The sequence below is a fragment of the Panicum virgatum genome, chromosome 6N, assembly GCF_016808335.1.
Source record: "Panicum virgatum strain AP13 chromosome 6N, P.virgatum_v5, whole genome shotgun sequence".
Taxonomy (NCBI): Eukaryota; Viridiplantae; Streptophyta; class Magnoliopsida; order Poales; family Poaceae; genus Panicum; species Panicum virgatum.
Genome location: NC_053150.1, coordinates 5,697,170 through 5,714,700, shown reverse-complemented (window position 1 = coordinate 5,714,700; position 17,531 = coordinate 5,697,170). Strand labels below are relative to the sequence as shown.

The 17,531-nt window shown below is 45.1% G+C and overlaps 1 protein-coding gene across 1 annotated transcript; it reads left to right on the top strand.

The window, feature by feature from the left end:
- The first annotated feature begins 7,430 nt into the window (after positions 1-7,430).
- LOC120680216 (UDP-glycosyltransferase 83A1-like) lies at positions 7,431-9,232 on the top strand. The gene is made up of 2 exons (XM_039961826.1): positions 7,431-8,004; positions 8,097-9,232. The coding sequence occupies exons 1-2, from the start codon at positions 7,527-7,529 to the stop codon at positions 8,969-8,971; spliced, it is 1,353 nt and encodes a 450-aa protein (XP_039817760.1). The 5' UTR covers positions 7,431-7,526; the 3' UTR covers positions 8,972-9,232.
- The last annotated feature ends 8,299 nt before the right edge of the window (positions 9,233-17,531 follow it).

The window sequence follows — 17,531 nt, the reverse complement described above, 5'->3', positions numbered from 1 at the left end:
CAGCAGCCAGAGTTTTTCATAATCAAGTTTATAGGTTGCATGGTATGCCAGCAACTATTATCTCCAATTTTTCCAAACTTTTACTGGCAACTTCTGGAAGGAATTATTCAGGTTGGTAGATGTGCAACTGTCCATGAGTTCTACCTATCACCCACAATCTCATGGCTAGACGGAACACGTTAATTAGTGTTTGGCAATATTTTTAAGGTGTTTCGTACATACGTGTCCCTCAAGTTGGCTTCAGTGGGAATAGTACTGGTACAACACTTGTCCCCACTCGGCAACTTGCAAGTCACCCTTTCACGTGTTGTATGGCTATGATAAACCAAAGCATTATGGGATTTCGTTCAGTGATGCTGTGTCACTGTCAGATATAGATGGCCAAAGGGCCTAAGGCCCATGGGGGCACTTTTCGGCCCGGCCCAAGCATGGTCCACACACAATATATTTAGGACTCGGGCTGGCACGGGCCCGATAGACGGGACGTGCCTGAGCCATATTCTCAGCTCTGTGGACATGTCCAGGCACGGCTAGGTCTGGGCAAATATAACCGATAACCGAACTGAAAAAACTGAGAACCGGAACCAAACCGAACCAAAACCGAGAATTTCGTTCCTCTTCGGTTCCTAGTTCTCAGGAACCAAAGTACTCGGTTCGGTTCCAGTTCCTAAATCAGTTAACCGAGGAACCGACTCATTGTACATTCAGCCCATCAACCAATTAGTTTGTAGTCTGTTGTGAGTGTGAATCACTGAATTGTTTGTGATTGTTGCTTGTTTTCCTTTGAATTTGAGAGAATCATAATAATTATGTCTTGTGCTATTGTTTTATGTTGAATTGTCCCTGTTGATTGCATGAAAAAAGGTGAAATGTTGTCGAAATTTGCTATTGAATGAGCTATTTTTTTGGTGCATCTTGGAAGTTCGGTTTCATCGATTATAACCGGAACTGAACCGAAACCGAAGTTTCTCGGTTTCTAGTCCTGAAAAAGAACCGAATGATTTCTGTTTTTCAGAAACCGAACTTCTTCAAGAACCGAGAAACCGAACCTCGGTTCTAACCGAATGCCCAGGCTAGTTCGCATGCGGTTGAATAGCCAGGCAACACTAAACACCTAAACCAAAAGCAACATGCACGCTCCTTTCTCACCGACTGCCAACCGGAGATCCCATGCTAGTACCGTACAAGCACAACGAGCGATCATTACATTAACGGCCACACCAAAGGTGTGGTCGCTATAGCCTTCATCTGCACTCAGATACACATTCCTTGGGCATGCATTGATTACAGACAGTACAAGATGACTAACATCTTACTATTACTAATTGAAGGCTCCTTTAAAGCCTCCACGTGAAACCAACTATGGTCCTAGATAGATAAGGATGTGAGATAGATATAATTATAATTATTAGCTATAAGTTTTATTTTTATATTAATTTTAGTTAGCTCATACGGAAACACGGGTTGATAGGCTAGTTTTTTTTAATACGAATTGCATTCTTACGTGAAAAGTGGCTCCAACACTAGCTTAACATACTTGTAGCAATTCATCAGATCCTACAATGATCTGGTTCGGTTCCTGAAAGTCGCAAGTGATATATAACAATCTTATTACATAGTTACACAAAATGTGAAATCTCTAAACACTTCCAGACCTCTCCTCTAGCTTTGTGACAACTGAAATATGTCAACGCAACACTGTTGGGTGGCGCCATTCGTGTACAAACAAAATCAAAGCTTATTAGCACACTACACATGTCTTCAACTTTTTCTAGTCATGATACACACCACCATGCAGTTGACAAAACTAAATTTCTAAAGGCACATGGACTGTTAATCAGATTGGTGATTCTGACAATAATTGTGGGCATGTGCATCAAGATTTACAATCGTAAGAAGGGAAAATATTCTGACATTCCAAGTAGCCAACAATCATTCAGTTCTCTACCTCTCAGAAAATAATTAATCAATTTCACTGACACAAGATCGAGATGCAGCCACCCTGGTTAAAAAAATTATTAAGATGCTACATCATCAGCCATCAGACATAAAAAAATGATCATGTGATGAGTACTCAAAGCCTTGAACTGTCAGTCGTATGCTAAATTACTTCTATGGATCTTATTAGAACTATATCTTGTGACAGGCTCATAGGATCTGCAACGCCTTATTCCAGGACCTCATCCTTGTTTTCCTACATTTCAATAGCCGCTGATCGGTTCAGTATTCAAGGCATGTACTCCAACACTGATGTGTCATTCCATCAGCATGAAGCATCAATAATGCTGTATGGGATTGAATTAAATAATCCAGGTACCATTCAGAGTTTCAGAGACCAGCCATCAGCCGAGCACCACAGTTATTTGTTGCATATGCCATGTTCTTCAAACTTAATCTTTGCAAAGCCTAAACTCTTTACTCATGCATGTGGTACAGTTGGCCTAGATTTCCAATCATTTTCCCCACTTCTACAAGTCTTTCAATAACTGAGTAGTATGCATTCATCTAGAACATGGAACAGGAACATGACCACATATAAAAATGAACCACATGAATCATGAATCAATGTGAATGGCACACGTACAAATCATTAATTCTACTACTTTTTTAATCATCGAGTAGTACATGGAACAGGAAAATCAGGGATATACAAATGAACCTCGTGATCCACGCCACTTTGTTGTACCCGGTTGGGGGGGTTGGTGATGAGGGTTAACCGAACCATAACCGGTCAAACCGGTCCGGCCCGGTACTGGTTCGGTCCGGTATGAAACCGGTCCAAATTTAAAATTTAAATTTGAATTCAAAAAATGAAAAATTCTCAAAAAATTCATAAAAATACTTCAAGGTGCAACGAATCTAATGGTGTCAAATTTTCTCCAAAATTCGTTCATTTAGTATGGTTTGCGGAATTTATAAGTTAAATAAAAAAAGAAAAAGAAAAAAAGCCGCGGCCCATTAAGGGCCCATCGCGTTGCAGCGTTCATTTAACCTGGCGTCCGAGAACCAGAAGGCTCACTCGCGTGTCCCTCATCCGCTCCCCCCTCAGTGAGTCCAGTCCGCCGCCAGAAGTCGCCGACCGCCGCCCGTTGCCGGCTAGCCGCCCTCAGCTCCCGGCTAACCGGTCTCCCCCACCGGTAAGCCGGACCGGTAGCAGATCTACCGGTCCCTTCCGGTTAGCCACCCGGGGAGGCCGGTTTACCGTCCTGGAGAGGCGGTAAACCGCCAATTAGCGGCGGTAAGGCGCGGTCAGGTAAATATTTTTTTTCCTAGGATTTAGGTGTATTTAGATGTTTTGTTTTAGGATTTAGGTGTATGACTTAGGTATATTTAGAATTTAGGGAAGATTTATTTGTATTACATGATTTTTTGCACTATGTAGTAGGTTTTAGCTAGATTTAATTTAGGTGTATTAGATGATTTTTGACACTATAACTTAGGTAGGAGTAAGAATATTAGATGATATATTTTTGTTGTGCATGTATGCAGATAGACAATGGCAAGCAGAGATGTTGTATGGGAACACGGTGAAAATCTTTATCCCGGATGGCGATGTAACTATTGTCGTACGCAGAAAGGAGGAGGTGGTGCGACTAGATTGAAACAACATTTGGCTGGGCGCGGGGCAGAGGTGATCCATTGCAGGAATGTGCCACCTGATGTGCGGGACTTCTTTCAGCGTGAGTTGGATAGGGCAAAGAAGGCAACTGCTGACCGGGCCCGAGAGAGGTTGAGACGGGAGAAGGCTGCAGCAGAGGGAAACTATTCCGGTGATGAAGAAGATGAGGAGGCTCAGGTGCAGCGTGCCATGGATCTATCGAGAGCGGAAGCAGAGTTCCGACGGGGGGTGGAACAGAGAGGAGGTGCATATGAGCGTGGAGGGGGTAGTGGTTCGACGAGGGGGAATGTTATGCAGAGGATGTTTCGAAAGTCCACTTCGCAGAGGGAGAGTCCTGTGGTGGAGGACTATAACTTGGCAGCTGGTGGGAGAAGAGGAATGACACAACAAAGGATTGATACAGGCTCCTGGACGCAGAAGGGTAAGAACGCAAAGGAAGCTATTGGTAAAGCTTGGTCAAAGTTTTTCCATATTGCAGAAGTACCTGGAAGACAGGCTGACAGTCCATACTTTATCAGCGCGGTCAGGGAGACACAGAAGTGGGGTAAGTTTTCTTTTCATTGCAATGATACCTATAAGCTTACATTTTTGTATCTTATGATTTTCATATGGTTGCAGGTGAAGGTATCGCATCACCCACTGGACGGGATATTGATGGCAAGTACCTTGATCAGAATGAGAAAGACTTGAAGACGAGGTACGTAAAGTTTCAGAAAGACTGGCCCTTATTTGGCATCACGTTAATGTGTGATTCATGGACTGGTCTGACGAGGATGAGTGTCATCAACTTTTTGATATATTGCAATGGGGTCATGTGGTTCCATAAGTCTATTGATGCGACTGGAAGAACTCAAGACGCTGCATATTTGTTCAAGGTAGTCCCTAAACCTGTTCCATTCACATTGTGTATGTTTTGTCATGTTACTAAACAATCCGTCTTCCATTGCAGGAAATTCGAAAGGTGGTGGAAGAGATTGGACCGGAGAATGTCGTGCACGTAGTCACCGACAACGGCTCCAACTACAAAAAAGCATGCAATGAACTACTAAGTGACGTGTATGACCACATAGCTTGGACACCTTGTCTAGCACACACCGTCAATTTGATGTTGAAGGATATAGCTCGAAGGCCTGAACATGGTGTTATCATCAAGCAGTGCAAGCGAATTTCAAATTGGTTACACAATCATGGTCAGTTGAATACAATAATGAGGAACGCAATCGGTGGTGAGTTGGTGAAGTGGAATGCCACTCGATTTGGAACCAACTACATGTTCCTAGAGAGCATCAATCGGAAACGTGATCGTTTCATGCAGTGGATGGCATCTACTGAGTTCCAACACAGCAAATGGGCGAATACCGAAGATGGTAGATTTACTCATGCAAGTTTTGCAAGTATGGAGTGGTGGGATGCATTGAAATATATCATCGACACGGTTCAACCAATATACAAGTTCCTCCGCTTCGCTGATCAGGACAAGAAGCCGAACATGTGCGAAGTCGTGATGGCCTACCAGACTATGAAACAGGAGCTGCAGTCTTTCTTTGGAACAAATGTTTCCACACTGAAAGAGTATGTTGAGGTGGTGGACGAGAGGTTGGGTGACATGTTCATAGGCACGTATGTGGGTCCAGGTAAGCACACATCAGTCGTCTATTTTTAAACTCTATTGAAATAATGCTTATTTGAAGTGATTTATATTTTGTAGCTGCTGTCCTAAATCCGGGGTATGCATATACGATGGATCCAACTCAACAAATGTTTCGTGGACTTAAGGATACATTTCAACGCATGACGGATCTCCAGAGCGCCGTCCAGACATTGCAGGAGTTTGACGTGTTTCGGCAGAAAATTGGCGAGTATAGCAGTGATATGGCAATGCGGATGGCGATGGACCCAAAGACATCCCCATGTAAGAGTTATTCCGTATGAAATTGTTGTTTTCTCTATTCGAAAATATTGCTTACATACTCGGTTGCACATGCAGCGTCCTGGTGGATGATGTTCGGATCAAGTACTCCAAAACTGCAGTACCTTGCCATGAGGCTTGTTTCCCAATGTTGTTCGTCTAGTGGATGCGAGCGGAACTGGAGTACTTTTGCCTTGCTGCATACAAAGGTTCGCAATCGGTTGTCGCACAAGAAACTTAATAAGCTTGTCTATGTCAACTACAATCATCGTCTCCGACTTGAGGAGGTCTCCGGCCCACTGATGCGTGAAGAAGATGATTTCATTGACCAGCTAACCCATCTTTCTTTCTATGATGAGAAAAATCCGGTGCGGGAATGGATGGAATATGCTAGATCTAACCGGGCTCCAGTTCTGGACGAGGATGATGATGACGACGACATCCCTCTCCCGTCCCATATTGTCAGAGATCAAATAAACATGTCAGATCTACGTGAGGCTACGGGGAATGATTCCATCAGCGATTGGGCACGTCAAAATATAGGTGACACTCACCTAGGGAAGAGAAAGTTGCAGAAGGGGCCTAAGAAGGGTGACTCGAAGCGTCGAAAAGGCAAAGGAACAGCAAAACCAGTGAGCAGCGACATCGAGACTGATGATGGCGAAGGTGAGCGTAGTCCTCCGTATCAGGAGTCCGAGGATAGCAGCTCGGCCGATGATGGTGATGATGATGACGGTGCTGATCCTGATGCTGGTGGTGGTGGTAGTGGTTCTCATGCTGATGCTGCTGGTAGTGGTGCTCGTAGTGTTCGTTTCACAGGTATACATTGCACATATAAATAGACACATATTTCTGACTATGAGTATTGACTACTAATTACGAAATTTGGTTGATTGCAGGGGAGACTCAGTTCACACATGCTACTCAGGACACCGACCATGGAATACCGCACTCGCAGAGGAGAACATGTGGACCGACGGACTATGACAGTCCACAGCACTCTTCTTCATCCTACAGCGATTCCAGTTCACACATGCTACTCAGGACACCGACCATGGAATACCGCACTCGCAGAGGAGAACATGTGGACCGACGGACTATGACAGTCCACAGCACTCTTCTTCCTCCTACAGCGATTCCAGGCACTCTTTTCACTACCCCATTCCTGACATCAGCATGCAGCCACCGACGAGATGGGTGTACGAATGGGAAGACCCCCATTTTTATACTATGTTAGTTCAGGAATGGCAGACAAAATCTGCGTGGACGGGCCAAACTTGACAACACTACAAGGCTGAGCTGCTTAGAGTGCGAGGTATTGCTTTGATGTCCACCGCCGAATACCAAACCACGTCCCAAATGGGGGTCTTCCCATTCCTACGTTGAACTTTCATTTCATGTGTATAGGTGTATGACTCCGTATTTGTATGCACGCTTATTACTATTGTATTTGTATGTATGATTATAAATTATTGCTTTGGTAGGGTCATTTACATTAAAATGTGCATAGCTAATGCCGAAATTTTCTTTTATTTCACACCGGGGATCTATTTTTTAAGCGTCGGAAAACTGCACGAAACAACCGGTATACCGGCAAAACCAGCCGGTAAACCGGAATTCCCGGCCGGTATACCGCTAAGAACCGGGACGCACAACCGGCCGGTATACCGGCAAAACCGGCCGGTAAACCGGTATAACCGGCCGGTTTACCGGTTACAACCGCCACCACGGCAAAATTTGAATTTAAATTCGCATTTGTCCGGTTCAGACCGGTAACCGGCCTAACCGGACCGGTAAACCGGTACCGGAGCCCGGCGGTTAGGCCGGTCCGGTCGGAAAAATGAACCCTGTTGGTGATCCACGCCACGGGTTTGCTTTCTATATAAAGCAGGGCCAATGGTCTTTGGTCTAAAATCCTCAGGCAGCTCGTCCCCAATCGCAGTCGCAGCGCGGCTCTTGCCTCTTGTAGGTTGTAGCCATAGCGAAAGAGAGAGCGCCATGGCCAAGGCTCACATCCTCGTGCTGCCGGTGCCGGCCCAGGGCCACGTCACCCCGCTCATGGAGCTCTCCCACCGCTTGGTCGACCACGGCTTCGAGGTCACGTTCGTCAACACCGAAACGCATCACGCGCGGGTCGTCGGCGCGCTGCAGGCGGCGGGCGGCACGGCGGCGCTGGCCGGCATCCACCTGGCATCCATCTCGGACGGGTCGGACGATAACGACGACAGCGGCAAGATCTTCGACTCCTACTCTCGGCACATGCCGGGGCACCTGGAGCGGCTCATCGCCGGAATGGAGGCGGCCGGCAGGCCCAAGGTGAAGTGGCTTGTGTGCGACGTGTTCATGTGGTGGCTCTTGGACGTTGCCAAAAAGTTTGGCATCCGCGTGGCCGCATTCTGGCCGCTGCCGGCGGCTTGCTTAGCCATTTGTCTCAAGATCCCCAAGTTGACAGAGGATGGGCTCCTCAACAACAAGGGTTAAGCTCTCCCGGGATCTCTCCATTTTTATTCGATTTTAGATTGGATCGGACGATCTCTCAATGTGAATGGCACACGTACTTTGCGGCAGGTTGGCCAGAGCGTGATGAGACGTTCCAGCTTGCCCCCGGGATTCCACCGCTGCACACGTCGCAGCTGCCGTGGATGCATCTCGGACCGGTCGTCTTCGAGATGCACATCCGGACCGGCATGCTCACCGCCCACGCCGAGATGGTGGTGTGCAACTCTTTCGGCGAGCTCGAGGCCGGCGCTTTCAAGATCCTGCCGCCCAACGTCCTGCCCATCGGACCCCTGACCTCAGACAGGGAGCTCCGGAAGCCCGTCGGGCAGTTCCTGCCGGAGGACACCCGGTGCCTCCAGTGGCTCGACGCCCAGCCCGACGGGTCCGTCGTGTACGTGGCGTTCGGCAGCACCGCCGTCTTCGACCCGCGCCAGTTCCGGGAGCTCGCGCTGGGGCTGGAGCTCACCGGCCGGCCGTTCCTCTGGGTGGTGCGCCCGGACTTCACCGCCGGCGACCTGAGCAAGGCGTGGTTCGACGAGTTCCAGGCCCGCGTCGCCGGCACAGGCATGGTGGTCAGCTGGTGCCCCCAGCAGAAGGTCCTGGCGCACCGCGCGGTGACGTGCTTCGTATCGCACTGCGGCTGGAACTCGACAATGGAGGGTGTCAGGAACGGCGTGCCGTTCCTGTGCTGGCCTTACTTCTCCGACCAGTTCGTGAACCGGAACTACATCACCGACGTGTGGAGGACCGGCCTGGCGGTGTCGCCCGACGCGAGCTGGGTTGTGACCAAGGAGGAGCTGAGGAGCAAGGTGGAGCAGGTCGTCGGCGACAGCGAGATCAGGGACCGAGCGCGGCTGTTCAGGGACGCGGCTCGCCGGAGCATCGGCGAAGGGGGAGCCTCGTACGAGAACCTGCAAAAGTTCGTGGACCTGCTGCGTGCGTGATGATTCACCAACAGTTAGTCCAGCATTTCTATACGCCTATGCACGGGTCCTGACTGGTCATGCATGCATTCACCTGCATCAGTAGCAGTCTGAGCCAGCTGTTCTGCTTTCGTCGTTTTTACCATGCTTTCGATACCCCCTAGGCACATTTTCGTTCGTTCATTTTCTGTGTGTTCGTGTTAAACCGCTATCATTGTGTCATGTTCGTGTTTAGCCTCACGGCTGGTTTTCAATAATGTGGATGAGGCTTCCATTCAGGAATGGTGGGAACAGCAGGAGACGCGAATGGGCTTTAACACTCTCTTCAGTCTTCATGCTCGGCAGAAGGAGCGCAACGCACGTCTCTTCAAGAACTACATATAGAATGCATTGTAAAAAAATACAATTATAATTAAGAGTCCTTGTGAATAAGTAACTAGCAAAATTTTAAATTTAAAAAATAAAAAATTTGAATTTGATCATGACGAATACGATTAGTATACCTAAATTCAAAATAAAACAAAACTAGCACATGGGAAAACAGTACATATGTATTAGATATGATTAGTTATTAGCTAAATTCAAAATATAAATATAAATATAAAAATCACCAGTTGACTGAAGAGTCCATATCAAATATGACTAATAAATAGATAAATTTAAAACTAAAAAAATATTAGCAGTTGATTTGTATACTACTAGTTCCAAATCCTATGCGACCGCATTGGGCCTCTATTTTTCTAGAGCCCCTATATCTGCTCACCATCCACGATCGAGGCCAAAATCTCACTGGCCAGCCAAACAAACAAGCCTTTTGCCAATTTGCCAATACAAAAAGTGGCTTCGCCAGTTTACCATTGCAAAGAATTGATTCACTTGTTTACCACTATAAATATTGACATTTGGATTATCCAACCACTAGGATCATTTTATCTCTGACCCCACTTGTCATATCCTTCTCCAAATTGCCCCCACCTTCCTCCTCCGCGAGGTGGGTGAGCATGATGAAAGGAATCAAGTGCTCGTGGCCTAAGAAAGAAAGAGAGTGAATTAGGCAACTTAAAACCTTAACTCAAGGCTCCAACTAGTTTGCATAAATTTAAACAAAAACAAACTATCTAGATGTGCAACTATGGTTCTTCTAGTGTGAAACCCTCATCCCAAAAGATTTTTGTAACTTATAGCCAATCCCAATTTATTACTCTAAGAATGTAAAATAAAGACACATAAGTTGCAATTAAATGTAGAAATATAAAGAGGGGATGAAGCGAAGTGAACTCTTGATACGATGATGTATCCCACGGCATCGGTAGGCAAATGTCACCTCTAGTCCATGTTGTTGAAGCACTCAATCAAAGAGTGTCGCTTCTCGACCACCAAGTCTATTCCGGGAAGACCTTGACTTGCCACCAAGGCTACACCACAAAGGCCACGCCACAAAGGCTTGCTAAGTTCCCGGTAACCTTGGCCCCGCTTTCCACTAAGAAGCTTCTCCATAAAGGAGTGGGTCTCCACGTCCTCCGCACAGAGCCGTCGTCGCCACTCCACACCAAGCAGGAGGGTCTATGACTTGCCGGCGAGCCACCAAAGCTCCAAGAGGCCGACACACCAAGATACAAGTTCGAGCAGCTCTCAAGCACAACACACAAGGCACTACACCTTGCTTTCACACTCAAACTTGAGCTAGCTTAGCACTCTCACTCACAAAGCTTGTGCTAACTACTAAAGATTTTATCACTAACCACTTGGATGGCTTGTCGGTGTTTTTCAATGTGTATGGGTTCTCTCCGAACTCCAGCAACCTCAAATGATCTAGGGTGAGGCATATATATATTGCCTTCCAACTCGAGCTAGTCGTTTGTATAGCCATTGTCCACTTTTCTGCGTAGGCATCAGTTTAACCGGTGCACAAGTATCGGTTAAACCGTTCACTAATGGCTCTGACATAGCCGTTGAGTCTTCTTACATGCTCTGCTATTGACTCAGCTAGCTACCATCGGTTAAACCGGTGTCTGGTGTCGATTTAACCGATCTCCAAGAGATTTTCCTTAGCTCCTTGCAGTGCTGACGCCATTGCACCGACGCTTTATACGGATGCACCATCGGTTCAACCGGTGCTGAAGACTTGGCTCTTTGTTTCGCGACATGTTCTCTGGACAATAGCGTGATGAATGCACCGACGCCCTTCTACGCACAGTCGGTTTAACTAGTGCTACTGAGTTCTTCACTTGATCTTCAAAAGTGTTGTCCAATGCACCGATGCATGGGTGTCGGTTTAACCAATGCAGGGTCATCGGTTTAACCGGTGTAGTATTTTTGGCATCTAACTGTCCAATTTGTCGCGACTGTCATTTGGACACCTCAAATAAGATTTGAACGTCTCAACAGCGGATTGGACACTTTGAATTTCATCCACCAAAAAAAGTCATACAAATATAATCTCACAAGCTAATTAATCCCATTAATTACGTTATCATTCGATCATCAAAATCACAAAAAATGACCTAATAATGAGCCATGTTTGTTACACAGGACCTAGTCTCGGGCGGCCACCATGTAAAGCACGCGGCAGCGCTTGACCTCTATTGAACACATGAGCCTCTTCTACACCGGCTGCTACGGCGAATCGGCCGATCTGCTCCTCTCTCCGTTGTCACTTGTCATCCCGACACCCCGAGCTAGCGTCGGCGGCATGAGCGCGACCTCACGCAGGAGATGGTGTGTTAGTGCTCCGAGTTTCTAACCAGCACCACGGAGCGCTTCCTTCCCGGCGGCGAGGGGGAGGATGTGGACTTAACCGGCGCGGCAAGGCAAGGAGATCAAGATAATGCCGTTAGGCGCCGGCCGGAGGATGTGCCCCGGCGTCGGACTGGCGCTGCTGCACCTCAAGTACTTCGTGGCGAACCTGATGAGGGAGTTCGAGTGGAAGGAGGCGCCCGGCGAGCCGGTGGAGTTCGCCGAGAGGCTGGAGATGTCCCGGCCGGGTACGGTGATGAAGCGGCCGCTCCGTGTGCCATCGCCGTCCCATGCACGCAAGTAATTAAGAACTTCCATTAGCGGAGCATGCAGTTCAGCAGTTCTAACTTCTAAGGGATCACGCACTGTCATCCGAGAGTACTAGTCCAGCTTCAGTTCAGTGAAAACATTTTTTTTCCAAAAGGACGACAAGAGCTTTGCTCTTAAATTTTATTAGAAGAAGATAAATAAACATCGATTGCTTCTCGTATGTGAAATTTTCTAGAAATTTAGTTTCTTCCGGGACAGAGGGAGCAGGTACTTAAGCTAAATTTTCATAATGGACAAAGACAAGTAATTTAGAACTGAGAGTAGATTAGATCTAACAAGTAACAACTACGTAGTACTATATTATCAATAATAATGATTATGTATCGAGATCGAGCACATGCGGCATGATGTGCAGCAGACCTGCAACAATCGCTACGATCGCAAACGCATGTTATTAACTATTGTAAGCATGTAACATGCAAAATATAATAAAATGATGCAACTGAAGCCGCTCTGCTCAGTTCCTCCTTCGTTCTTCAGCTAGCCATGGAAGACTGGCTCTACTACCCCCTCTCCATCACCTTCTGCCTTGCCGTTTCCATCCTCCTCTCTTCCCTCCGACCGGCCACCGGAAAGCCGCCGCCGCTCCAGCCTGGTCCACCACTGCTGTCGCTAATTGGTCCGCTCATCTTCCTTCGCCGGACGAACTTCGGCATCGAGCGGATCATCCACGCCGCCCAGTCCCGCTACGGCCCGGTCACTACGGGAAAACGGGCTATGGGAACCGGTTGGAAATGACCTTAAGCACCGGTTTTTCAACCAGTTCTCGCAAACCGAGACTAATGCGGTTGGCTTAGGACCAGAGTTTAAAACCCGGAGGTCACCGATAAACGCGTTTATCGGATTTATCAGAAAATTATTGGATTCGCCATTTCGTTTTCAGACAAAATTTGAAAAAAAAATCCTCATTTTGTACAGGAGATAACATAGATTATTTCCAAACAATCTAACAAGGAAAACAAGATATAACAAAGCATAGAAATGAGAATTATTGCTACCATCAAGCAACAGATAGTCTGTTCAACATGGAGTTCCAAATATTGCACCCAAAGGTGGTAAGTCCCAAATATTACAGTCTCCATACATAGTTCCAAGTTCCAACAATTACTACATAGAATCAGTCCATGGTCCTAAATATTACAAGCACACGAAAAGACAATAACAAGCTCAAACCCAGGCAAATAGCAGTACATTATGCATGGATGCTCGAATTTGACCTTCAGTACAAGGTCCTAACACAACATTTTTTCACCCTTGTGGATATCGGACGGAGAGGGATTTTCTGCTCCTCACCAGCTGATAAGAGAATAGAAATTAAACAGTATTGGACTAAAATTTCCTATAGCAAGTTGTTCAGGTACTGGTACCAGGAACATACCTCCTTCCTGAGCTCCAGAGCCTCCCTCTCCAAGTTCTCTTGCATAATCGGAAGCATGAACAACATCACCGTCACCTTTAAAAAGCTTAATATTTCAATAAAACTGCAGTATACAATATGCAGAATCCCGTCAAAAATTAAACTTACCATTGCCTTTACTGTCATCAGAACTACCCTCCCCTGACTCAGCATAAACAGGGATACCTTCCTGATCCGATTCTGATTCATAATCAGAGAAAATATGTGACAGCATGTCTGGACTTTGGTTTTCTTGCAAGCTCGGAAGTGTACAGTGCTTTAGGATCAAGTGCAGCAGCTAACAAAAAAAATCAGCAATCTTAATAATTAGTGATGCATGAAACAACAACATGAATTGAACAATTTATCAATTCAGCCCTCACCTGCAAGCATAAGTGTATCATTGACAAGATAATCAAGTCTTCCTTGGACTTTTTCCAACACCCTATTCTGCAGATTTTTTTGGATGGTATTATCACTTAAATTGTCACATATTTCTGCCATAAATTCCATCATTTTTGGAACGAATGCAGATAGAATAGAACTTCTGTTGCTGATCAGCTAAACGAAGTACAGAGTAGATTGGTGAGACAGCTTTTAACACCACTTCCATTTGTCTCCACCATTTTTTGCTGGTCAAACAATCATATGTGAAATCATGGTCAGTCTTACTAGCCCACATACACTTCTCCCAGTCATCAAATATCATCCATTGCTTGAATTTATCTTGTCTATCCCAAAAACTCAGGAGAAAAATGAAAACAGTGCCAAATCTAGTGGCATTCCACCAAGAAGCAGGAGCTGTCCGTCGTGATGCGGCGGCGGCTCCGTGCCAGCATCGTCCGGTGCACAACGGGAGAGTGAACTGCTACTTAGTTTTGCATTGCTCGCTTGTTGGTTGAGTCATAAGGACACGTGATTCTCTTTCACTAAGTTCAGCTAAATTTCGCAAGAATACATCTTCCCGAAGTTCTTTGGTATCTTGTGATTCTCTTTCAGTGAAGTTCAGCTTGTTTCAAATGGTTCCAAATTATTCACAAAAATTCGCATTTTTCACATGTCAGTGGGAAAGGTTAATTTCGGATAAATTTTTTTTTGATAAGAATTAGAATTATATAGTCAATATATAAAACCTAACGAGTGCCAAATAGCAAGTGCGAAGTGTAGCGTAGTGGTTTTGCATTGTAGAGAGCAGCCACTGAGCTATATCTATATTATATTATTATTATTAAAAAAACCACTGAGCTATGACCCAAGTTGTGTGTATAGCTTCCCTAATATTTTTTAATAATCTTCTAAAATATTTAATTTTCAAATTTGAAGCAAACATTCTGACCAAAAAATTTCAAATTTGATTTCGATGGAGATATAAATTTCAGTGAAAACAAAATATAAAACTTCGTGTGGTACATGTAACCGACGCGCTTAATGTGTGCTATAAATTAAGAAATTAAATGTATAATTGATTTTCGCAAAAGCTCTGCTGCCCAAAATTCACACATCCTGGAATCCAAATGCTGCAGACTTGCAATTTTCAACTTAATGCATGCATATGACGAAGATGAAACAAAACTTATTTCGCAATACCATATAACAACTTAACACAAGGATCAACAAGGTAAGCCCACCCGCAACATTTCCATGGCGACGCGCTAGCGACTTATCGCGCGACCAGCGCATTGTCAGACTGGCCCAGCGGACCAAGGCCTGGCGGCCTGCTACCCCTGCTCGGCCTCTTATAATAGTTAAAATCTAACCATCCACCGATCGCTACATCTAACCACGGCCTGCTTATGGCCTAATAAAGTGTCACAGTCTATATTCATCCTCATGGTAAGATTCTCCATCCGCACATTCTCCACTCTAATACAGTTAGCTTCGGAGTCTATCAAACATAAAAAGTTTTGAGCTAAAAAATATTTTATCTCCTACATACGATCTCTGTTTTGATAACCGATTGCACTGTTGAGTTCTACACGACAAGACGAACAAAACTTGACCCCACTTGTATATGTTTTAGCGAAGTTTTACATTAGTAGCAACTTATATGTAAATTTAAGTTTGAAAGTTATTGAAGAAGTTGCTAAACTGTACGTACATAAGTTGCTACTATGTCTTTCAAAAATAAGTTGCTACGTGGCAACTTATATACATGGCCACACCCTAGCGCCTCCATACAACCCCCACGTGGCCATAGCCTCCCTCCAGCAGCCTTTCATTCCTTATGGCCTTCAATTTAAGACTCATCTCCTCCTATATGCAAATGCAAGTAGCCTTGATTTGACCCAGACATGCTCTTGTGGCCTGCACTTCTTTTATGTGATAATTTATTTCTTTCTCTAGCAATTTATTGTATCGACTCGCTGTGGTGATAATAACTTATGTGTATAACAATTTTTATTTTGTGTCAACTTTATGTATATGAGTGAATGCTAGATTTTGCTTATAGTAACTTATATCTTATATGTGTGACAACTGATTTTGCTTATAGTAACTTATATCTTATATGTGTGACAACTCATATGTAAAGTATATTATACTTTTTTGATAACTTTTTTCTATAATAATTTATAAATATTTCTTATGGCAATTTATATCTTATATGTGTGGCAACTTATGTGTATAAAATTTTATATTTTTGTGGCAACTTATGTATATAGCATATAGCAACTTGCTATCAGTGTAAAACATCTTCAAAATATATGCAAGTGGGATCTCGTTTTGACCGTCTTATCATGTAGAACATAACGATGCAATTGGTATTCAAAACGGAGCTTGCATGAAAGAGATATAATATTTTTTAGAAAACTATCTCATACTAAAAAGGTTATTACAGCGGACATTGATTTGATAGGACAGAGCTGCGCGTGGGTAAAAGGGGACTGAAATGGTGTCGCGCGTTGCGCCACCCACGCGACCTGTCGCGTGTTAATGCGGTCCTTTGCTGATTGCTAAGTGCTAAGCAAGCACGTATTTGCTTTCAGAGAAATTCAGTTAAGTTTCACACGAACATGTACAAACTTCTGTATTTCTTTATGTAGTTACGTACTAATAAGTTGGATTAGTGTAAGGAACATAATCTCATTAGGCCATTGTTTGTGATTTTTGTAATTGAGTGACAACATAATCAATGATACTAACAATAAATTTGTGAAATCTCATTTATAGGATTTTTAAGTTCCATGGATAAAATCCAATGTGTCCAATTCGCCGTAGAGATGTGTCCAATTCACCGTCAAGACGCCAAACCGCAGTGAAAAAGTAGAATCAGCTGCACCGGTTAAACCGACGACCACACCATTGGTTCATCCGATGGTTATCGAATACACCGACGCCCATGCATTGGTGCAAGTTTTAGTGCCAAATGGAATCAAGTCAGAACATCCTTAAGGCACCGGTTTAACCGTCGGTATATTTGGAGGCATTGGTGTATTCATCATACTATCATCCAGAGACGATGTCAACTGCGCAGGAGCCAAGTCTTTCAGCATCGGTTTAACCGACACACCATCGAAGCATGCATCGATGCAATGGTGTCAGTAGAAGAGGATCAAGTGCAACAGCTATGTGCCAGGTCAAGTGTCACCGGTTCAACCAACGCCCCATGGTGCAATGCATCGGTTTAACCGATGGTTGCTGAGTCATCAGGACAGGCGCGTCAGATGGCAAACGGCTAGTTCAGATCCTTGTGTGACCGGTTACACCGGTACCAAGTCATCAGTTCTTCTGATGCCCTACACAGAAAATGGGTAACGGCTAGTAACGGCTCTATGAACTTGGTGGCCTATATATGCCTCACCCCGGCCATTTTGAAGGGGTTGAAGTTCCAAGACATCACATCCACACCAAAAAACATCTCCATGCCATCCAAGAGCTTAGTGATCAAACCTTTAGTTCTTAGCCCACCTTTGAGAGTATTTGTGCTAAATTAGCTCTTAAGTGAGTGAGAGAGTAAGTTGTTGTGCCTTGTGCTGTGGTTCTAGAGTAAACCAACATTGTATCTCGGTGCGCCGGTCCTTTGGAGCGGTGCCTCGCCGGTACGTCAACGATCCTCTTGGTGTGGAGCGGCGTCGACATCCTTGTGCGGGGACGTGGAGACCCCACCCTTCTTGGTGAAGC

Excerpts from the sequence above, each read along its gene's own strand:
- LOC120680216 (XM_039961826.1), top strand. The coding sequence starts at position 7,527 with ATGGCCAAGGCTCACATCCTCGTGCTGCCGGTGCCGGCCCAGGGCCAC. Across the intron at positions 8,005-8,096 it reads TGGGCTCCTCAACAACAAGG|GTTGGCCAGAGCGTGATGAG; the intron begins GTTAAGCTCTCC and ends ACTTTGCGGCAG.